Genomic DNA, 23,627 nt, shown 5'->3' on the forward strand with positions numbered 1-23,627 from the left:
TAGACTTGCATGATATCTTTAGCAGTGGAGAAAGGCACTAAACAAACACATAGCTTTACTGTTAGTACATTGTGATGGCTGAAAGCAGCTGTGCTGCACCCAGCAGGTGCACGTGCTGCTTCTGAAAGAATCCTTTTGCACATCTGATCCACCAGGTTGGAAGAATAAGACATCAGTTGCAAAGCACCACCAGCAACTTCTACATTCATTGGTATTGCTAACAATGCTCCCATTGATCTGATTGGATCTTCATGTTACTTTTGACAGGTTTTCAGGTTTCCAGCCCTTGAGTGGAATCATCTTACTGTTTAGCATCTCTTGCTCTTCAGCTCTGCTGAGCTCTGATTTGACTGATCATGGCTTTGTAGCCATGGAACACAACTGGCTTATAAAAACATCTCTGGTCATAGGAACATATTATAAAGGATTTAAAATAGTTATGTGATGCTTGATGAGAGGATAACAATGTCTTTTTGTGAGGCTAAATGACAAACCTCTGTTGAAATCAATATGGCTCAGATCTGCAAACACTGAAGTACTTGCACTGCGGCTGTATCTATTCCCTTGGTCTTTGTGCTAAACCCCTACACAGTGTTGACATTATCTATCCCAAAAGCACCAGTCATCTGCTCCTTGCTGCCACTCCATTCATCCAGCCATTATGCAAGGAAATACGAAACAGCTGATACATTCCTAAAGAAAAAGTACTGGCATGATAAAGGAGACTTGAACCGATTAACGATTGCTACCAGTCAGTATCATAAGCCTGCTAAAACACAGAGTCCTGCTAATTATTAGAGCTTCCAAAATGAATTTACAACAAAATCTTGTTCCAATGTACCTTGCAGCCCTCTAGGTGTTACGAAGAGGGAATCAACCCTGCTCCTTTAGCATACATGCCTGTGATACTCTTCTGCACTCCTCACATGCTGCAAGGAAAGCCTGGAGACCAGAAGCAGCTGCCAGTGCACCAGGTGCACTTACCTTTAGAAATCTGACATGCAGAAGGTTAAAGCAAGGGGTCCGGTTTGAAGAAAGTAGGTGCTTTGCCAGAATTGCCTCTGGGAAAGTTCTTCTGGCACAGACACCTAGAGCATCTATTTGCCTGCTGGAAGAGAAAATTGATAGTAGCCCAAGGGCTGAGAGAATTTCCTAGTTACTCCTTCAATTGTTATTCAGGTTTCAATGTTACTGTATATCTTGCTAAAATGTTACATAGGTTTTACATTCCCACTCTTAAATTTCAATTGAATGCAGTAACAAGCTGTGCAGTGTCAACACAAAAGCTTAATAAGATTGTATCTATCTCTGTCTCTTTAGATCCCTATATGAAGAATACTGCTGGTTAAAATTAGCATATTATCCTTACTGGATCCTACTGCTGCTGACAAAGGATTCTGATTTAAAACTTGTCTGAAGATTGTTGCAAAACAACCTCCTTGTATACAGGAGGTTTTACTCTCTCAGATTCCCTAATCCTCATTAAAAACCTCCTGAAGCCCTCCATCAGCACGTCCTTCCCAGGCTTTAGGAAGCCTGGAAATATGTGCTTTTTGCACATATTTCTGCAGACAGACAGAAAGAAAAGAGGAAGGATTTTTAACCATGATATGTTCAGGTAATACTGTATTTGAGAAAATAGCATTTTTCCACTCTTTATACTATTTTTTTCTTAAAGCTTAATTACATATCATGTGCTGTTCTTCCACCATAAGGGCAATGCTTAGCACCTCAAATGGTGGAACTGTTGTTGTTCTATAATTTGGTAATGTATACTAGGTACTTCACAGGAGACATAGCAAGACATTGTTGCCCTTGCCCCATTGAGTCTCTAGTCTAAATTCCACGTGATCTACCAAGAACCAGTGCCAAGCAGCAGAGACACAGATGAAATAACTGCAGTAGTTCAAGTCTGTATAAAATTTAATCACATTCTGCTTTTTACCTTTCAATAAAAATACAGGAATATAAAGATAAAATGCAGCAAATATTATTAACTCTGCAATATGGCATTTTCATAGAGCAAAGAGAGGATGCTATGCAAAATACTGTTACAGGGAAAAAAAAAAAAACCCACACAGGGAATAAAAAAGTCCCTCTGGAAAAAAAACAGAGTTCAGGTTGACACAGAAACCAATGACTTGTCAGGCCTGGCTCATGGAAACACCTACAAACATGTTTAAATTTTCTCAGTGATGAGTCTCATTGATTTAGTACACTTTCTCTTCCACTTCAAAGAATATATGTAATTTCACATATCAAAAAGCAGTAGTGCTGGTCCAAGAGGCAGTGAGATGTTTCCCATGCTGGGTTAATATCCTGGGATGAGAGGAAGCCAGAGGGAACAACTCCCACCAATGGCAAGGGTGTTATGCATACGCATTCAGTGCTGCTTTGCTGTTAACACTCGGCCAAGTTTGTTGTATTAAAAACAACTCACTGATTAAAATGATTTCATTACTTTTAGGGTTCCGTTTAACACTTTAAAACACAAAGCTTTGCAAAGTGATAACAAAATTCAGATCAGTTTCCTGCTGGGAGCAGGACCTGGTGACTTACAAGCCAGGTAGGTTTTTTGCATGATTTGTTTGTTTACAGAATTGTTTTCTCAACTGCTATGTTAGAAATAGCAACACAGGCCTCTCTTTTTCTTTGTGAACTTAACTAAAGTGTTACCCTGTTTTCAGGAGGAGCTGTCTCCTGGCTCTTACCCAAAGCTCTTAATTCTCACTAAAAATTCCTTTGCTACAGGTGCTTTTTCCAAGACCACCTTGCCTGGAAAAGTGGATCTGGACATCTGGGAGTGCAGAACCTAAAAGAGCCTTGGAGCTCCAACCACCAGACACAGCAGCTGATGTGGTGGGATCTTTACCTCCTCCTGTGGAAAGCTGCCCTCTGGACATTTTTGTCAGTCATCACAATGGCACCTGAGGGTGATAAGTACCTGACTGTGGATCCAAGACCCAGCCACATGTATTGGGAGTCAAAAGTAATTAAAATGTCACCAGCCATATCATTCCCCAATGTCCCTTTGGTACAGACAGACATAACTAAATCATATTAAACTGAGAGAGGGCAGATTTAGGTTAGATATTAGAAAGAAATTCTTCACTCTAAGGGTGGTGAGGAACTGGAATAGGTTGCCTGGGGACGTTGTTGATGCCCCATCCCTGGAGGTTTTTAAGGCCAGGTTGGATGAGGTTTTGTGCAACCTGATCTAGTGGTGGGGTTCCCTGCTCATGGCAGGGGGGTTGGAACTTGATGATCTTTGTGGTCCCTTCCAACCTTAATGATTCTATGATTCTGTTTAACCATGCCAGTTATCTGGCATTTCCATTCTTTATACTAATTTTGAAATAACAATATTTCTACTGACTTCAGAAAGATCTCCCTCTCATGAGCAAGCACCACTTATCAACGTGAGCAAAAGCTGAAAGAGAAGCAAGATGCTGTTAAGACATGAATTTGGTGATTACGAAGTTTGATGAACACACAGAAAATAAGTCTCACTGTTATTTCCCAAAAGGAAAATTTCTTGTACTGTTCTACACAGAAGACCATTTGACTGCTGATGTGTACATTGAGATGTGTATGAAATGTTCATGTGGCATAGCTCACTGGAAATTATCTGCCTGCTCCAGATGTGGGTAGCTGTTGAATAAAAGCAGATCATCCATTGATTTTTACAAAGGCTGTGGAATGACAATTTGATAGTAATTTGGAGCACATCTTGAAAGCACATAGCTTGAATTTGAGACAGCAGCCTAAACAAAAAGGACACTGTCACCCAATGTCCTCTGTCCCCTTCAATAAATACTTGTCTCTCTACAGTTTTAAAATGCTCCCTGCAGTTGGACAACCTCTGTGGGTAATGACGAAGCTGGTTCTGTAATTTGTCTAGCTTGGTAAGGACGTGTTGATACACAGCACATCCCATTTGCTGCCTGAAAGCTTGGGGATGATCTGCACTGAGTGAGACAGCTGTACCTCTGAAGGGCAATAGCTTCTGTGTATCTTAGGCACCTGTCATAGGAGTGAATGGGATAGGCTGGATCACCTGGAGGTATCTGTGTCTCCCCATGGATTATAAAACAAGCCTAGCAGGTTAGATCAAACACGTAACTTCTGCAAAGCTAAATTCAATGAAATCAAAGCTGTGATAGTTTCAGCCTCTGAGCTGGGAGAGGAGTAGACAGAGAAAATATTCAGGTGCCTGTCTTCTGTACTGATGTGGAACTCAACCTCAATACAGTCTTAAAATAAACACAAGATAGGAAGGATTTGGCCAGATATCTGTACAGATATCTCAACTTATTGACTGCTTCTTCTTTAGAGCCAATAGGCAGAAACAGAAACTTTTAGGTTCTTTTTCTTTACATTTACTTCTAAAGTAGAAGTCTTAAATGGGTTAGATAAATTGTGCCTTCCAAGGTCTCCCTTTCTCTGCATTTCACTAGGAAAGGGAGGATAGCATGATACGTGCAAAATCTAAAAGGAAAACAATTGCATAAAGAATATAAAGCACAAGGATTCACCTTCATGCCAAACCTATTTTATTCATAGTCTTATTTCCAAATTATTTATTTATTTATTACAAATTCAAACTTTGAGGTGGCTCCTGCTGGGAAGGTGCTTATTGAGAGAAGTGAGGCTAAATGATGGGAAAGGCACTGGGACCTAAAGAGCTTACTGGCCTCTCCTGTAGAAGTGCCTTTAACAGCTGGGACTTAAATTGTTATTTTAAAATGGTGCTTATACATATAAAAAAAATATAGGTATATACCTGTATGTGTGTGCAGGTATATTAATTGCCTATCAACTGGTCACCCTGGCATGTCTGCTTGTGGGAAGCAGGGCTGTGTAGCAGCCTGTCTGCCACCAGTTAGCAACAGAGAAGCACTCCATTCTACATCTATAGATTTCTATATGTGGAATTTATTACAAACGTAGGTAATTTATATGAAAACACTATACAAAAATTACGGTAGACATAAAATATTTTGAATTTGGTGGTATTTTTAGCCGTGTTTTTTTGTTTGTTTACCACCCAGTCAAAATTAGCACCGGTAAGTGAACAGTCCCCCAGGTACCACCCCAGATGGAACATCACTGGAGACACGAGGAGGCCAGACGGACTGACAGCAGCTTCGCCCAGGCTCGGGCTGGCACACCGAGCCGCAGGAGCTGGAAGGGGAAGAGGACACCTCCCTGGCAAGGTGCCGGCTGGGGACCCACGGGGCTCGGCCATCCGCGGGAGCAGGCACCCATGAATCCCGGAACCACAGAACCTGAGGGGCTGGAAGGAGCCTGGAAAGGCCATCCAGTCCAACCCCCCGCAGCGCCAGCCCCGAGCGGACCTGCCCGACGAAGGCTGCCAACAAAACAACCCTCCCCCGCCTCTCGCCGGACCGGGCGACGAACGCGGAGCAGCGGACACGCCGCCCGCCCCGGCCCCGCCCCCGCCGCTTCCTCCGCCGCCCCCGCCGCCGTGCGGGGCTTCCGGCGGCGCCCGGCGCGGCCCCGGCGGCTCCGCCCTCCGCACCGGTAGGGAGGGGGCTCCGCGCCGGCGGGGGAGGGGGGAAGGGCCGGGCCCGGGGAGGGGAGAGGAGGGGTGAGGGGCGTCTGGCCTCGCTGGGGCGGCAGGTGCCCGGTGTCCGCCCTTCCGCGTCCCCGCCCGGCCTGGCAGCGCCGCCGGGCCCGGGCGGGCTCCTGTGGGCGGCTGAGGGAGGGGAGCGGGCGGGCGGGCGGAGGCGGTCCCGCCGGGTGCGGTAGGGCCCCAGCGCTGCCCCCGGGCCTTGGCGGGAGGTAGGGGTGGGCAGAGCGCCGGTAGCGGCCGGGGTGCGGAGCTGCGGGGCAGCGACCGGGAAGGCGGGCAGGGCCGGGGTTGCGGTTGGCTCCGGGAGCGCCGGGGCCCGCCTGTCGCTGCCGGGCCCGCCTGTCGCTGCCGGGCCCCTGCGCGCTGCCCCCCCCCCCCCCCCCCCAGTCACGCCTTCTTACCCCGGGGTGCCCGGTCACGGCGGGAGTGGGGCGGGGGCTTCCCTGGCAGCGAGGAGCGGCTCCGGGGTGCTCCCCTTCCCGGCAGCGCCAGGCCCAGCAGCGGGCAGCAGCCGGTCGCCGCGTGGCCTGACGGCTGCGGGGAGCGGGCGCTGGACGGAGTGTGTGCGGCTGGAGGGGTGGTACAGCCTCCTGCAGGCAGGGTGTGTGCGGCTGGAGGGGTGGTACAGCCTCCTGCAGGCAGGGTGGGCGCCTGGAGCGTCCAGCAGGCGCCCGGGGGCTGTTGGGTCTCCCTGGTAACTGCGATGCTAAACCAGGCAGCGAGCGCTGGGTCAAGCAGGGAGGAGCAGGCGATCAGGGAAGGGGGCTGAAAAGCTTGGCTTCTGCGTGTTTTGATGCTCCTGACAGGGTCACAAGCAGGTTTTCGAGGAGATGGGATTGTCATGGTGTCCCGTGCTTTTTTTCGGGCTGTAAGTTTGTGAGTTGCAGATGTGTAAAATGGCTATGTTTTCAGTGCCAGGACACCCTACAGGAAGAAACACAGCAAGTGGGGCCTGACTTTAAAGTATTCTGTAAGACCTTATTAATTCTTAATTCATATTAGCTTCTAGTTTCAACAAGTTGAGTGTAGATGTTGGAATGATCTAGTTAATTAACAGAGAGAGATGCTAACCTGTGGTAAATATGCTGGTTTAGCTTGTAGTGTAAGGTTCTAGTACTCCCTCTGAGCATTAATGTGCAAAGATCATGAAGAGCTTTCCAGTTTACCATCTTTTATCTAAGGTGCACGTATTAAATGGCATTAATCTTTCTTCAGAGATCATACAGCCTATTGTTTTTGTCGTTTATATATTCTTTGTAATTTGTCAATGTTGCTGTTTCTTTTATAGTCAAATGAAAGAAAACTCTGCACAGTACTCCCAAGTGTGAGGTTAGCAAAGCTGGTGTAAAGAGGAGTTACTACTTCTCTGGCTTTAAAAATTAAACCCGGTGTATACATGAGATGTATATACAACATTTTTTTTTCTTTGGAAGTAGTAACAACTCTTGTCTAACACACTCATTGCCAGGGACATCTCAGGGATGAAATGTACCATTTTTTCTCTATCTGACTCTGTTATGTGTTATTTTTTTACCCGCATCCTTCACTTTGCAGCCCCTCCAAACCCCCAGTATTTTTCCATTTATTTCCCATCTTTTTTCAGCAGTCCAGCTGGTGAATAACTATGTAACAATGTCCTATTTCTGCTCTTGTGGGATGAAATTGTGAATACTGTGGAGCTGCATTTGCCAAAGCAACGAGTAACAATCATTAACAGGATGGGTCACTTTGAAGCTAGAAAACAGGTTTGCATACCTAGACTCCCTGTTAGAGGCAAAATAGACCAAAGAGATCTAGTACAATCGAATGGTTTAGTTTAATTAGTACCTGTTTCCATGAAATCTATAAAGAAGCCATAAGACATTTTCCTGTATCAAGTTGTGTTATGTTTTTGTGAAGGAAATAATGAGTTACAGTCTTAAAATGTTTTCTCTGTTTAGAGGATTAAGGGACAAAGGGTTAATAGTAATAGAAAAACGGTATTTTCCCACAAAATTGAAACAGTTGTCAATTAAATAAAGGTCTGAATAGGAGAGATTGTAAATGCTCTGATGGAGAGGTGGCTGTGAAGCAGGGAGGATGAGTCTGTGCAGGACATGAGAAGACAGGGCAGAGCTCAGGCAGCCCTGAGAGAATCTGGAGACAGGATCCAGTCTGGAAGTGCCAAATGGGATGGAGTCTAGGACAGCAATTCACAACCTCACTGCAGGTTCATAGCATGTTTTTTTCTATTTCTAGTCATCATACCTTCCCTGCTAGTCTGTGGTGGCCACTGGAGGTCTTGGTATTCAGTAGTGGCATTTCAGTCCATTTAATTGTATCTTGACAGAAAAAAAAAAATATATATATATGAAAGAAACCAAAGAAAAGAAAAGAAGAGCAGAAGGCTGCTGCTTGGGAGGAGGATATAGAGATGTGTTTACAAGAAACCTTTATTAATCTTTGATTTGGCATAATTATGACTGTACCAAAAAAATGAATAATATGCAACAGGACAAAGATTCTGCCAGAGGTTGGAAGCTATAGCTGCATAAGCTCTGAATGGATCACTTAAAAATAATCAGGCAGTCTGAGGGGAGGAAATTTTGCATGCACATGGGCTATTGTGTTTCATATCTGGGTTTCTTGATGCTTTGCATAGGCCTGAGTCTGCATTTTTATCTTTTTGCAAAGTTATTTCCCTTTAATTGGAAATCAGCTTGACCTGTGTTTCTTGAAAAAAATCTGTTTACATCATCTGGTCCTACTGGTCTGTATTTAATGTAATTCTTTCACTGGGTTTTTATCCTTCAACCTCCAGAGAAGTTTTTAATTTGTCTTTTAACTACATAGTTCTTAATGCTTCTCTTAAAATGCCAAATAAGGGTTCCTGTTTGCATTGTAGTCCTAATTTTTGGTTATTCTTCTTTTAGTATAGTTTTCTGTTTCATCTTACTTGTTATAAACTACAAAATCCTATATTGCTTTTAACTCTTTAGAAGTAATTTATCTCCACTTACATTGTTTCAACTAATAAGTTTTTAATGCAAGCTGTGTGCTCTGTCCTGTTTCTTCCTACTTAGTTACTTTTGAGCTTGTTGAGCAATGTCAGCCAAAGTCGACGAAGTGGCATCAGTCTCAAAGATATAAAATATTTACAGGTTTTATGAAAATGGCATTGGTAGAGAGGTAATGAGCTAAATGAATGTTTCTGTAGCATGGTTGCAAGTTACCTGCTCTGTTAGACCTGACTGAAGCTGGGCAGCCAGTTGATGTACAGCTCTGAACCAAATGGTGGTTATGCTGCTCTTGGACAAGGTGATAGTGAGCACAGCTGAGTTTTACCCTAGTGCTCTAAATGCTCCAGGCTGTGGCCAGAGGAAGCCTGGGGTTTGCAGGCATGAAGTTGTGTAGGATGCCTGTGTGAGATAAGTGATTTGCACCTGATCTTGAAATATGCCAGTTGAATGATTCTTAAAGTTGAGCTCTGTGGAGCAGCCTTGAAACCATGTTGATCAGTGAAATTTTGAGTTAGAACCTGGTGTATATGCTGGTATAGATAACCATTCCAGGGCTTGACAGCAGTAAGTTTGTTGAAGTTTAATGTCTGTTGGCATACTCTGTAAACAGATTTTTTCTTTTTAAGAGAGAAAAATCCAGGCAGAGAATGTATTCATAGTTTTCAATTATATCTTGCAGCAGCTCCATGCTGAAAAGATAAAATACAGTTTTCAATGTGGGGTTGTTTTCTTGGGTTTGGGGTGGATTTTTTTTAACGAGGAGAAATTGGGGTTGTGCTGCTTTTTTTTCTCAGTGCCTTTTCTAAAATGTGGTTCCGCAGGATGTTTGGGGGAAATGTGACATGATTGGGTTTTTGCATTCTGGGAGAGCTTGAAGTGGATCCAGTAAATCGTTTTATGCATTCCCTTCTGCACCGAATGTCAGGAGTAATTCGTGTTGTTGACAGCTATGTCAACATGTGAAACTGAATGAAGGACAGGAACTAAACAAAAAGCTAATAATAGAAGAGGCAAGAAAGTGAGAAGTGAACACTTCTTTAGTAAACTCCTGCTGTCATGAGTATGATGGTCAAATAGTGCAGCCTGTCCTTATCTGTTACCACAAGCTTCCTCTTGTTGGCAATGTTGAAGTGAAAGTGCTGTTTGTACTTTTATGTGCATTTTGTGAGCATGGGAAACAAGCAATTTACCCAAGAAACATGCACAGTGGATTTATATGGAGGCATAAAAAGGCACTTTGATTCATCTCCATTAATTTACTTATTTACCCTTCTTTAGGCTCACGCTTCCAAAAACCTTTTTTATGAAGTAGGGTGTTACTTGTACCCATTGCAAACATTAAATATGTGGTTTGTCTGCCAGGCAATGTGAGCCATCATGTTAATTGTTGTTTGGTGCCTCTTCTGCAACAGAAGGGTCACCTTTGTTGGTTCAGTGATTACCCCAGTACTTATCCTGTGATAATCAAATTGGCAACTCTAGTACAAGCTGTTGAAGAAACATTTATTCTATTTTGAGACATGCTTAGTCATCCCTGTTTTGGCCTCTTAACAGGTTATGGGTGTTGCTCCTTGTTCTTTCCTAGTAAATCCCATGAACAAGCTAATCTGATGGTCAGTTTGTGAGAAACAGTCTGTGGTGCTGGAGGATGTGAATTCTGGAGTGCTCTGTTCTTGCCCAGGGATGTTGTGTACTGTTAAAAGAAATTAGAGAGCATGTTCCACATTTTGTTATGTGTTGGTAAATCTAAGAGGTTGCATTATACAGGTATGGAGTGGTTGCTAAATATGGGACAAGCATATGTAAGAGGATCTTCATTAGTAGGGAACACGATACAGCCCCTCCGTGTCCTGAAGACAGCATTTAGCTATAAATATTTGTTCACTGTTGTAAACAGAAAACTTCAGTAGAGAGACCTTTAATTAGGCTTTTTCTAATAGTTAAACCTGCTCGCTTGTTGTTTTTACTTGTGATTTGATGTGGGCTACATAAAAGGCATTGGTATCCTGAATGTTTAGTATGTTTTATGTTGAGTTTTGTAGGTCATCTTTTGTGCAGATCTAGTATGTTTTGTGTCAGACTGACTTGTTACATAAACGAAAATATTCTCTCTTATCAGAAATAAAATGCTTTCTATGGAGACTTGTGCTTCTGATGCCAGGACTCTTCTGAAGACTTACTTTGTTGCTTGGCTTAAAGGAAGATGATGTTGTTAATGGATTCTAAGCATCCTTCTGGAGGCTGGTGACCCTTCCATTGTTGGTGAATGCCATCATGGACAACTTTGAAGGGTAAATACAGTATTTTTGTGAGACCGTTTCAAGCCAGTGCTGTGATACAGCAAGTAATGGGTTAAGTTTTTGTTTTAGATTAACTGCCCCAAACTCTTTTCATACTTAAAACCATTCACACCTTATGGAAACAAATTAGAGGAAACAATTTGTTGGAGTAGCTGTCCAAGTTTCTATTGTCTGCCTTTGAAGCATGTATTTACTCTGCAGATGTAGTGTAGATATTCTGGAGTTAGCTTGAAATGTACTAATTCAGGTCCTGGGAACAGTTTTACTGCACAGTAGAAGCAGTGAAGGAGCTCGGGGTTTGTTGAGCAGTGCTGCAGCAACCTGACTAGATACCTGACCTCTGTTTACAGTCAATTTTAGTTTAAGCATTTAAAAACTGTACTACGGATAATTTTAGATGTACCCTCAGATACTCTTCTACAGTTGTTTAGTGCAAGGGCCAGATTTCCTTCCATACTTGATTTCATTTCCGTAAGTCAGCACAATATTTTTTTTCTCTTAATAAATCCCTGAAAATAATGCTTAATTTAACCATTAGTCTCTGCATTGCTTGAGGGCTAGTTTTGGCTACTCTTTCTTCATAGTCTTCTCTTTTTTGAAGCAAAGTAAATGGAAAGCTACATTAATGTTTCAGTAGCAGTATTTTGTCTAGGAGGATATTCAAAACCGCGTGGTTTCTAAGAATGTTTCATCAGCTCACTGTGTTTATTCATTCTGTTTTATAGCTCTTTTCCAAAACACCACAAGCAGTTACTGCGCTTTATAAAGGACTCCTGACCTTTTGAATCTTCCTAAGTCGTATCTAGATGTCACCAGTGTTTCCCATGTTAACAGTTCTGAGCATGTTTTACTATATGTGCCTTCGGCGCCGAGCTAGGACAGCAACGAGAGGAGAAATGAACAGCCGGAGGGCTATTGAATCAAACACCCGAGCCTTACCTATCAACGTTGAAATAGTTCAGTATGCCAAAGAAGTGTTGGATTTCAGCTCTCACTATGGTAGTGAAAACAGCATGTCATACACCATGTGGAATTTAGCAGGTATTCCAAACGTGTACCCTAGTTCTGGTGACTTCACTCAGACTGCTGTCTTTCGAACTTACGGGACCTGGTGGGATCATTGCCCTAGTGCTCGGCTGCCGTTCAAGAGAACACCACCCACCTTCTGTAGCCAGGACTATGTGGAACTTGCTTTTGAAGAACCAGTTTATCCTACTGCAGTGCACATTCTGGAAACGTACCATCCTGGAGCTGTAGTCAGGATTTTGGCATGCTCTGCAAATCCTTACTCACAAAATCCACCAGCTGAAGTAAGGTAATTCTTTTCCCCTCCTTTATGCTTTCCTGTGAGATGTTAAATGCTACAAATAATGCTGTTTAGCAAACTTTACTCCCTCGTATTTCTCTGGCTTGGATCTGACCTGCTAATGTTTTCTTTATTTCTGGATGTTTTTAAAACTGTGCTGACATGTTTTCATAGCAACTTCAGAGATGTGGATTTTTTGGTAGGAATTAATGCAGATCCCAATATCAAATTGAATTTGTGTAATGGTCGTTTTTGTGTTGTAATTTTTATGAGCTATAATTATATGTACAAAAATCCCTTTTGAAATGACAGTGTTCAGTTCCTCTCTCCAATAAGAAAAGCAAATGGTGTAGAAGAGGCTGAGGAGTCACAATGGCTGTGTCATCCCTCTTCAAGTAGCCGTGAACTCCTTCCTGTCTCTGCAACCTTTCGGCTGTGTGTGTAGTAAAATTGGGCACTATAACTATTCATGTGGAAATGAGGCCAAAACCAGAAGTATAGAACAGTTGGACAAAAGGTGATGCTGTTCATCTGGTCTTTATTTTTGGTCAGGTCAAAGGCTGTGAGCTGAACTTCATTTTTACACTTGCTTCGTAGACTAAAAGAAGCTGATTTGATCCTATTACTTTTCCTCATAGCAGGAACTCTTGATGAAATTCTAGAGACTCCAGACCTGCCTGGGGAATAGTAAGATAATAAAGAAAAACAGTGTATGGGGTGTGAAGCTCTTAGTGAGGAGGTGAGGAAATAGAAATGGAAGGAGAAAGAGAACAGATAAAAGCACATAGTGGGGAAAAACATGGGTAAACACTAGAAGCATGTACAAAGTACTCAGTATAAATTAAAAAGATATTAAATTATACTAAGCCCATACAGGAAAGGAGAAAATGCCAACAAATAACTTTATTACTTTGAAGTGCACGCTTTGGTGGTATAAACATGTTAGCTTGGGTGCTGGATGTCTTCTCCCTGACCTGCCTTTTACAGATGCAGCTAAAAAGCATACTTTTAGGTCTAACTTATTATCCCATGCTTCCAACATTGGACTGTTGATGTTTATTCGTAAACCCCGGAATATCAAGTGTCATGTTATGTACTAAATTCCCAATTAATCTGTTTTGTGTGATTCTGTCATCTATTGTTGTGTAGTGCATTGTTAGTTTTACAGCTCTCTATTAATTATATACTGATGAGAAGCTAGTGTGAAATGGCTTTTGGCCAGTTACTCTGGGAACTTTCGTTTTACTTCTTTGTTTTGTGATATTAGGAAAAAACTCTTGACTGAAAGGGCTGTCAGGCACAGGCTGGGCAGGGAAGTGGTGGAGTCACCATCCGTGGGTGTATTTACAAGATGTGTAGATGTGGTGCTTAGGGACATGGTTTAGTGGAGAACTTGGCTGTGTGCTAGGGTAACAGTTGGACTCAATGACCTTAAAGGTCTTTTCCAGTGAAAATGATTCTGTGGTTGATTTTACTACTTTATTTTGTGATGTAGCACAGGTTCATGTAGAGATAATCTCTGTAACTGCTGGTCGTATTGCATTAGGGTAATGCTAAGACAGTGTGCTGCAGGGCAATAAAATTCCAAATAGTAAGCTAAAGCTGGTTTATAAAAATGTCTGCTTAGGTTTTGGTTCATAAAACAATATATTTAGGTTTGCGTAAAGACCAAGAAGTGTTGAAGGAAAGCTCAAGGGATGTTAACTGAAGGAGCTATTCGGTAAAGTGCACTTAAAAAAAGACAAAATTGTTCAGAGAGTTAAGAGAAAATGGATGTGGAAATACCTAAAATCCAGCTCTCTGGATATTTGATTTGTCTCCTTTTTTCTTCTGAAAAAGACAATCATGTCTCACATGTGGTGTCTTGAAGGGAAGATGAAGGAACCCTTTCTCTACATGAGGTATGCAGTATTTTCTCTCTGTTTTCTCAGCTTTATGAGAGGAATATGAAAACCTACAAGAATAGTCTCTTTTCTGCTTCAGTACTTGGTTCCTTGTTTTCACTTCCAAAAATTCTCTGAGATGTCAACTAAAAAAAATGTTTTGAAGGTGGTATGCTGTTGATAATGTCAGGTGATTCTGTGTTTAGCTGATGTTTTAGACTTAAAGAACTGCCATACTGTTTTCTTCTGTTAAAAAAGGCTATTTTCCATTTACTCAAAGGGTACTCAGGACTTTGTTTTCTTCTTCTGACTACTTTGACACTCAATTTTAAATCACTTTATTACTTAAGAACTTAAAGTGCTTCTTTGTTTTATATGCTCTGAATCTGTTTCTTCCTGAACACAAATATAGAAAAGACAGGTCATTAGAAAGGTTCCTTTTCACCAGTTCTCACTTTGATATTAAGCGAAGACCAAATTAAAAGTGGAGTCAAAACTGTTGAGAGTAAAAAGTCTTTTGAGACTTGTTTAAATGTTATGCTTGGTGGATTAAACTAGTGGCTATACAGCCAAGTAATCTTTGTTCTCTTTGCCTAGTGTTTAAAACATCAGCTTATCCAAGACTGCTGTGGAAAAGCTTCTCACCCACAAGAAGCTCTTGTATGTTCATGTACTGCCGTCCTTGCTCAAGAGGACTTCATATATTCTTGTAGAAAAATGGCTGTAGCCTGCATCATTGGCCAGTATGTTGCTTTGTTGCTCACTTTGTGCTTGAGTTGCATTAAAGAACAATTTATGCAGGTGTTCAGGAAAACTCTAGTTCTTTAGTCATGTTCCTCTGTTGCTGGTGCATGGAATTACTGCTGTCAGTTACAGCTTTATTTAGAGTCGTTTTAGAGGTGGGATCAGCTTTTCATGGAATGGGAATAAGCATTTATATTTCAGAGTGGAATGTAATAGTCCTAAATACAGTCCTAAATAATTCTAATGCTTAAAGCACAACAGTTAATTTGAAGTTCCTCTTTCTCTGTCCTCTCATATCTTTTGCTTCTTCAAACACAGAAGACATTACATCACTCTCCTCTGCATAAAACAATTTTAAAAAATCATAAATATGAGAGAAACTGCTGTCATTACACATGGATATCTCTTGTGTTTTTCATTAGTGCCAATCTCACCTTGACTGGTGAGAAGTTTTTGGTAATTTCTCAAACTATACTAACGTATGTTAGTATCTATGTACAAATTTCTTACATGAATTATCTGAGTGCAGAAAATACAAGGAACAATTAATAATCTGAGATTAACGGAGTATTTCAGCATATAGTCTTAGTTTTTATGTGGTGAAGAAATCCCTCCCGTTTGTGTGTTGTGTTGTGCTGTGATTATTATACCAGTGTAGCCTTGAGATTTTGTACTGAGATTAATATTCTGTGTACTTAGGGTTTGGTGACAACCTTGAGTCCCTCTTCAGCCAGAGGAGGCAGAGCTCCACACAGGTGTGATGAGGACGTTGCACCTGACAGTAGCATGAGCTGAACACAACCAAGAGGATTTTCTGTTTCTCATGGCATATTAGATGGATGGATAAGTTACAGCTGGCCTCTGTGATGAGGAAAAAGTTTTCTTTCCTCTTTCTCTTTCCTCCTCATTTCCCAGAAGGCTTACTGTTGGAGATTGCCTAATGGCTTCTTCCTTGTCAGCCCTTCCAAAACATTCTGATACTCCTAATAGTTAGCTGGTGGCAGACAGAAATAGTTTGTGTGTGCTCAAATGAGAACTCACAGGTCATAGATAGATTTCCACCTTCTTCCTTTTAGAAAAATAACTTTGCTTTTTAAATTTGGAATACAAAAGAAAAAAATGGTGCCTGTTCTTCTGTTATGGTCGTTTTTTAACTTAATTTGACAGTCTCTCTTACCTTCTGTACATTATAGTGATACCACATAGTCATATACTTTTATAAAAGCTCGAAACCAGAGATTGCTAACTAGTCTGGGATGTGTGGCAGTGCTTGGGGTGATGTTTCAGAGCATGTCCTTACTGCTATGCAATGATTACTTCTTTACTAGATGGGAGATTGTTTTGTGATTATTTTTTTTTCCTTATTTTCCACAGATAAAGTATAACATTGATTTGGTTGTTTCTCACGGGTGAGATATCATGATCATTTGACTGACTGGAAACAGTTCCAGAAGTACCAGTGGCAACATTCTGCCTAGTGTGTTCCTGCCATTTATTTCTATTTAACTTTTTTTTCATGTAATTTAGGGTGCTTTTTTGAACAAAAATCCGAGTCTGGTTTCAATTTTGTAGAACAACAGCTTGGCTTAATATTTTCTAGGTTAGCTGTGTGTGCTGCATACAAGGTTTCTGTCTGTTTCTGAAGGTCTTAAAGGCTGTAGAGGCAGAAGCTGCTGCAATCTGAAGAGCAGACAGAGAGGTGGATAAAATAAAAGGTTCTCTCCTTTCATTAGGAAGTCTGTGTGTTTATGCAGTAGACTCACTCTCTGAAGTTTAATCCAGGTGGGAATGTTGCAGCTTTGTTTGCTGGCAGCCAGGATTGGAATCAAAATTTTGGACGGGAAAAATCCCCTGTTCCGATAAAGGGAGTGAAGCAAAAAAGGCAGTGTCCAGAGCTTGAAAGAGAGTGAGTGGCATTTGGATGATTCTTCTACCTTTTGGTCCCTGTGAATCTCAGTTGGAGAAACCCAAAACACTGCTGATCCCATCAACACATGACAATGTGATAAAGGACCTTCAGGGCTGTATCTCACCTACGTGTAACTCACAGCTTAAGTTCTAGCTGTTTGCATCCTTACTTATAACTTGTTTTGACGTCTTCAGGGAAACAGCTTTTTCTTGTCAAAATGATTGTCATAGAAGAATGAATTCTGAGTTCATGGGACGCAGACATTTTTGAGAAATCCGTACAAATCTCATGTGGACAGAGCAAGTGTTTCAAATCTCTTTTCCTCTTAAATTCCCTGAGTATTCTTGGAGTCCTTTCTGCTCTTCATGGTATTTCAGAATTGAACTCTCAAAGCAGAAATGAAAACCTGTTGTGTGTTCCCCCATAGTGATTAGACTGCTGTTAACTCTACTTACCACCTTGATCCGAATGGTTCTAAAATTGCTCTCATGGTCAGTCCTTGCCTCTTTTATTTACAAACTCTTCAGTTGTGTGCACGTTCCAGGTTGTGTTGAACATAGTGTGCTGAAGCATCCCTGGCATCTTAGCAGGCAGGAGATGTTTTCTTGTAAGTAGCCTACAGATGGTGTACAGAGCACTTGCTTAGGTAAGAGCAGGTGGTATGTATTATAATCACACGTAATGCTTATAATTGTTGCAGACATTGCAATTTCAGAAAAGTTGTGGTCATATTATTCTCTGAGTTTCCTTATGTTCTCCTTGTTAGTCTGTCTGAAAGTTTCCCTTCGTTTGGCTTTTGACACAGCTACAAGTGTCTTGGGACAAGGCATTTATTTTTTGTGCTTGAATACCTCATAGTGCTTTATTCACTTTCTACATCAATCTCAATTTTACAATGCAAGAGATCTCAGCAGATTACAGGCAAAGTTTAATCTTGTCTTCCTGCAGAGAAACCTGATTACTTTCTTAGGAGCCACTTTTCCAAATAATCTTTCTTATTAATGTATTTTCTTCAGAAGTAATCAAGTCGACTCAGGCATCATCACAAAAAATTAAACAAGCATTAAATATCTGCTTTCATTTGACAGAAACCTTGCAAATATGTTTCTCAGCCTAAAAATCACTAGACTGGATTTTTCTTCGCAGTAAGGGAAAGAAAATGGGAATTATTATTTTTTTTTTAACACATAGATGTATGGAGTCTTTAGTATGAGAACTTTGAGCAAAATGAGTTCCTGGATATATTCATGAGGTAGAGAAGTCTTATGGGAAAACTGAGTCCATTAAAGCTGAATGGGAAAACTTGAAGTTATAATTTTCTTCAATCATCAGAGGAAATAATACAGATGTTACTGCCTCTCATTCAAGCTTTGCATGGTAGTGTAAAGACTGAAGCTTTCTAGCACACTGCTGGTGAAATCTTATCAAAACACTCCCATTGCAATATCTTTGGTCAGCTGTTCCTCTGTATTTGCAAGATTTGAGGACCAGCAATGTCCTACCTTCAGTCATTTGGTTCTCCTTGTTTTTTTTGAGAGCTACCTAATTAACTAAAAAAGGTGGAGGGAAGGACCTTTGACTACTTTAACAGTTACATTTTGGGATTCAGTTTCTCTTTGTTTTGGGTTAAATAGTTTATTGAGCATCTTAAGCTTGGAAAATACCTTTCTTCCCAAGGATTTTGAAATGGGATAGCCGTAACAAAAACATGCTCCAGAACAGGAATGCAGTTCTTCCTGAAGCCTCTTGGAAATTATCCGTTTCCAACTGTGGAGTCTTCACTCCCACCCATGGAATCATGGAATCATAGAATGTTAGGAGTTGAGAGGGACCTCTGGAAATCATATGGTCCAACTCCTCTGCCAGAGTAGGACCGACGAAGGTAGGTCACACAGGAACACATCCAGATATGTCTTGAAAGTCTCCAGAGAAGGAGACTCCACAACCTCTCTGGGCAGCCTGTCCCAGTGCTCCATCACCCTCACAGTAAAGAAGTTTTTCCTCATGTTGAGGTTGAATTTCCTGTGTTCCAGTTTGCATCTGTTGCGCCTTGTCCTATCACATGGCATGACTAAAAAGAGATTGGCCCTTCCTTCTTGACACCCACCCTTCAGATATTTATATACATTAGTAAGATCCCCTCTTAGTCTTCTCTAGACTAAACAGCCCCAGGTGTATCAGCCTTTCCTCATAAGACAGGTGTTCCAGTTCCTTAATCATCCTCATAGCCCTCTGTTGGACTCTCAAGTAAATCCCTGTCCCCCTTGACCTGGGGAGCTCAGAATGGGACATAATATGGACCCTGTGTGTAGATAAAATGGACAAACCTGTAATTATTACAGGTAGCCCAAGAGTCAAAATGCTGTTTGTGGATCAAGAGACCACTTCCAATTGCAATATGGGCGTATTAAGAGTATGCCAACACTTAGAAAAGACATACCAATGTTAACTCAGAGCTGTGTGTGGTGCTACCAAGGGAGAGGAAAACATCACCCTGGTAGACTTGAGGATTTCCAGTTACACTAACAGAGAACTTCTTTAGAGGAGTGTTGTTGATGAAAACAGCACAACAAGGGCAGTGGAAGTTAGTTGCTGGTCTTGTTGCTCATCAGCAATTGGTACGTAACATGTTGTTTCCCAACATTGTAAAGTAAAGCTACATGTCTTTCCAGATCTCTAGTGTATTGCAAAGGCTGGGAACAAGACATGCTCCTTGCTGAAGGAGGTTATTTGTCTGCAATTTGATGAACCTGGGCTTCCAGATGCATTATTTTTTTCCAGAGCTCTGCTACTGGTAGATGATGGTCTCTCGAGGGCACCAAAGGAGAAGTCAATAACTGAGACAAATTTTCTTAGAAGTTGATGGTCCAGCATGTGCTACTTGAGGGAAAAAATAGCCTTGAGTTTCCCTAAGGATATTTTGAGCAGGTATATGAAAGTGTCTGAGCCAAATGTCAGATGGTGATCTGGATGTGTTTAGGAAAGGTTATGTGCATTGCCAGCATTTAAGCATTTGCTTAGGGAATCGACCTGTGTGAGAGGGCCTGACAGTGAGACTATATGTGTTACTTTTTGCCATGAGTTGACATTCATTTCCTGGATGAATGAAATCTTCTCTTAATAATAAATCTCTCTTACAAATACTGTTGAAGTTAGGGCAGGGTTGTCTACTTTTCTATGTTGGTAATTTCTGACGTGCCATATATTCACCAGTCCTGCATGTTTGTTTTTAGTTCATGAATTATTTTTCTTTTCCTTTGACAGAAGACTTCTGCAGGCCTCCTGTTCTACTGCAAGGTATTTGTAGAGAGAGGCACGATGCAAGATAGGAAAATGTATCTGTGCATGCTTGAAAATATCCATAATGAAATTGAAGTTTCAGCTGATATGTATTAATTTTCCTATCATTGAAAGAGTAGTAAATATCAAGCTTCTAAGCCTTATTTATACTGTGTGCTGTATTTTAATGAAAATCCTTATATTTGTTTTGCTTTCTGTCATGATGGGCAAAGTTTAAGCCTTTTGTTCTTGAAAATAAAGCATGTTTGGTTTTTTTGTTTTTTTAAATTTCCCCCCTGCATGTGTTCTGCAGTATGTGTCTCTGTTGAGCCATACTTGTAAGTGCAGAGCAGTGGTAGCTGGTAGGGAAAGCTGAGATGCTCAGGTACTAGGGAGCAGGTACAGCCTTTCTGAGACCTGAGTAACAGGACAAATAGCCTGAGAGAAAGCCTTGAAGCTGGAATGAGGGTGATGGGAAAGAGGTGGAGTAAATGTAAAGTGTCTGGGTTATGCACAAGATGCAATGATCGCTGTAAGAATACTGTGAAAGGGAACAGCAGCAGTGGATGCTGAAGGTTTCTTTCTTTAGGAATTATCTAGACTTGAGGGAAGGAAAGATGGGCTTCAGTGACTGAAGGACCTCCAAAATCCACTCACTGTATGAGGGCTCATGCACATACAAAGAGCATGTTTCTGGTTTTGGGCCTTTGGGCAATTCTGGGAGCACTGAAAACTTACTGAATGTAAAACTTGATTCTCCAGATCAGTCAGTTGGCAGCAGGTTCCACTCTTATTTCCTGGAGATGACTTGAAGTCTGGGTGTGAAAGTGGGGGGGTATGTATGGATGTTCTGTGCGTGCCCTGACCCTCTTTCTGTCGCTGGACCAAAGAGAAAAAACCTTTTCAGTTTAGCAGTTTGGAAATTCTAATGTGTTTTGTTTTGTTTTGAAGAGAACCCCTTCACAAATTACTTAAAGATTCTGTTTTCTTTGGTAATTTTACAGTGAATTGCTTTTAAAAGGAATAGTTTTCTTACCTAGACAGATAAACAAAATAAAGTTTAGATTATTTTAATAATTTTCAATGCTGCAATTTGAACAGGTTTGATGTTAAAAAGTCTTTAAAAGGTTTTGTGGAAACCTTTTGTCCTTTTGTAGGAAATAAGAGAGGTTGACTGTATGTTTTGGTGACATGGCAAGACTGTCCCATGCATACTTAAACTAACACACTATCATTGTGAAGACATCTGTAATCCGTTGGTTACAATTACCTTACCCGTGAGATGTTAGAATGAGTTGTGTGTGAATACCAGTACTCTAACACAAGTGTGTGACTGAGTATGCAGCTTGTTTTGGTAGTTAGCCATGCAGAGAAAATGTGCTAAGGTCATGGATTAGTGTGCCTTGTTAAATTCACCCTTAGGATATTTACCTAATGTAGGGAAAATACAATTTTCATTGTCTTTTCAGCCATGTTTCTCACTTGATAAATACTTCTGACAGAGAAGTAGTCTTACTGTGTTCAGGAATTGCTTTTAGTAACTCTGATTTTACTCCCTGTACTGTCCATGTGTGCAATTGTTCTTTCACAGATGGGAAATCCTTTGGTCCGAGGCACCTACAAAGGTGAATGGTCCTCAGGCTCGGCAGTTCACACCTTGTATCAAACAGATCAACTTTCCCACAAACTTAATCCGACTGGAAGTGAACAGCTCTCTTCTGGACTATTACACGGAATTGGATGCAGTAGTGCTACACGGGGTGAAAGAGAGACCTGTGCTCTCACTTAAGACTTCCATGATTGATATGAATGATATTGATGAAGATGAGGATGAAGAGAAGTACAGCTGTGGAGTGGACAACGTTAATAAACAGTTCAGCATTGTTGCCCTCAGGGAATGGCCAACTAACGGATATTTTGATAAACTGCCTTATGAGGTAAGGAAAGCAGTTTTATATTTAATGTATTTGTCTTCATCATGAAGGGTGCAAAAGTGCTTTACAGGGCACTGGTCAAGATTGTTGTTTTTATCCAGTTCCTTGCATTCTTCTATGACTCTCCTGCAGTTATTGTATAGCTATGCCTGAATTATGGAAGTCTGTCTACTTCCAGGGATGGAAATTAGCAAGCTACTTAGCTGGTATGTGAATAGTTACTGCACTTCTGTTTCTCGAGAATTGGTCCATGCACATAGATTTTACACCAGTTATTCAACCATGAATTTTTAGATCTTGAACTCAGAAGCTTCTGGCAGTTTTCCACTAGTTTCAGTCCTCATGCTTAGCAAAGATTATATATATAGGAGATATGAAAAGATCAAATAAAGATCTGGAAGTGGAAATAGTTTGCAGTAGGCTAAAACTTTATTTTCCCTTTATCTCTCTTACAAAAACCCACAACTTTGTGAAACTGCAAAAATATTTTCGTATGATTATGAAATAAACTGCTTCCATTTGGCTAAGTTTTGAATCATGGTGCAGGTAAAAAGTCTTCTTTACACTTCTGTACACTGTCTTGTTTTGGTGTTTGATACTTTTTGTTCTATCATCAGCATAGATAGCAGTTGTGACAAAACTACTCCTTTCAGATTCCCTGGCAGTGGGGGAGTAACAAGTGTGCTCAGAGTCAGTGTAGACAAATATTTTCTTTCCTGTAATTTCCAATATAATGAGATGATGATGTGTGATTGCTGAATGTTGTGTGTGCAGCCCAGGAAATTCTCGGTGGGGTGTAACTGTTTATGGAGGCTAGTACTGTAGTTAGAGTAAGAATTGAGAGATGAAATAATTATCTTCACCTCTCCTGAAATAAATTGAGCTTGCATATAGTGGAAAGGAGCTTTTGCCGATGAGACTTGGGCAGAGATATGATTGTTCCTGTTTTTTGGGGTACTGCAAGTGTGTGTTTGCTGTGGTGGCTTATCAGATGCTCAGAGTACTCCTGCTTGAGTCAGACTTGGTTTTCAAAGTGCAGCAAAGATGGTGAGAGATGCTGTCACTGATTGGTTGCAGGGCACTTCCAGAACCTAATCAAATAATATTTTGGTTTTGTCACGTTTTGTCTGTAAGTAAGTCAGCATGCAAAGGGCATGGTAGGGTGACCATGTGCCCTAGTAACCTGCAGATGTTTGCTGAGCTTGAAAGAGGAAACTGAGAAAGAGAATGTAACAACTGTCTCCCATCTTCCTCCTGTGTGTTTATCTTCTAAGTCATCTTCAGTTCTTGAGTTTGGTGGGTTTCTTGTTGCTGTGGTGGAATAATAAATGAGGATACTGACTTCATCCTGAAGTAGGTCTAGTGGTGGTGTTTTTTTCCCAGGAGTGTTTAACAGATTTTACTTATTTTTTGGTTGATGCTTGTGTATCAATACTGAAGTAAAGAAACTACTTTGCGTACGCCAAGGTGCAGTTGATTCCAGAACATCTTAAAAGCGTGTGTTTGAAAGTTTGAGAATGTGTTGGGTTTAGTAGTTCACATAAATTAATTGTAGAGAAAATTTGATTTAAATCTAGGAAGTTTTGTTTGAAAATGCTGGATAAATTGATTCATAGTATCATAGATTGTCAGAGAGATTGATTAATCTCTTTTCTGTTCCATATGATTATACATATT

General features: G+C 41.1%; 1 protein-coding gene across 3 annotated transcripts in view; it reads left to right on the plus strand.

Moving 5' to 3' along the window:
- Window positions 1–5,488: 5,488 nt before the first annotated feature.
- The window catches only part of FBXL4 (F-box and leucine rich repeat protein 4), a 62,282-nt gene continuing 44,143 nt past the window's right edge, over window positions 5,489–23,627 (plus strand). The window contains exons 1-5 of one of the 3 annotated variants that reach the window (XM_051614279.1): window positions 5,489–5,544; window positions 10,715–10,886; window positions 11,621–12,210; window positions 20,002–20,034; window positions 21,608–21,953. In XM_051614279.1, coding sequence (XP_051470239.1) covers window positions 11,702–12,210; window positions 20,002–20,034; window positions 21,608–21,953 — 888 coding nt within the window. In that variant the 5' untranslated portion in view covers window positions 5,489–5,544; window positions 10,715–10,886; window positions 11,621–11,701. Of the gene's footprint in view, window positions 5,545–6,158; window positions 6,567–10,714; window positions 10,887–11,620; window positions 12,211–20,001; window positions 20,035–21,607; window positions 21,954–23,627 lie in introns of those variants that run through there. The other 2 variants (XM_051614280.1, XM_051614281.1) reach the window with 2 other exon arrangements.

The sequence above is a fragment of the Apus apus genome, chromosome 3 (genome assembly GCF_020740795.1).
Source record: "Apus apus isolate bApuApu2 chromosome 3, bApuApu2.pri.cur, whole genome shotgun sequence".
Taxonomy (NCBI): Eukaryota; Metazoa; Chordata; class Aves; order Apodiformes; family Apodidae; genus Apus; species Apus apus.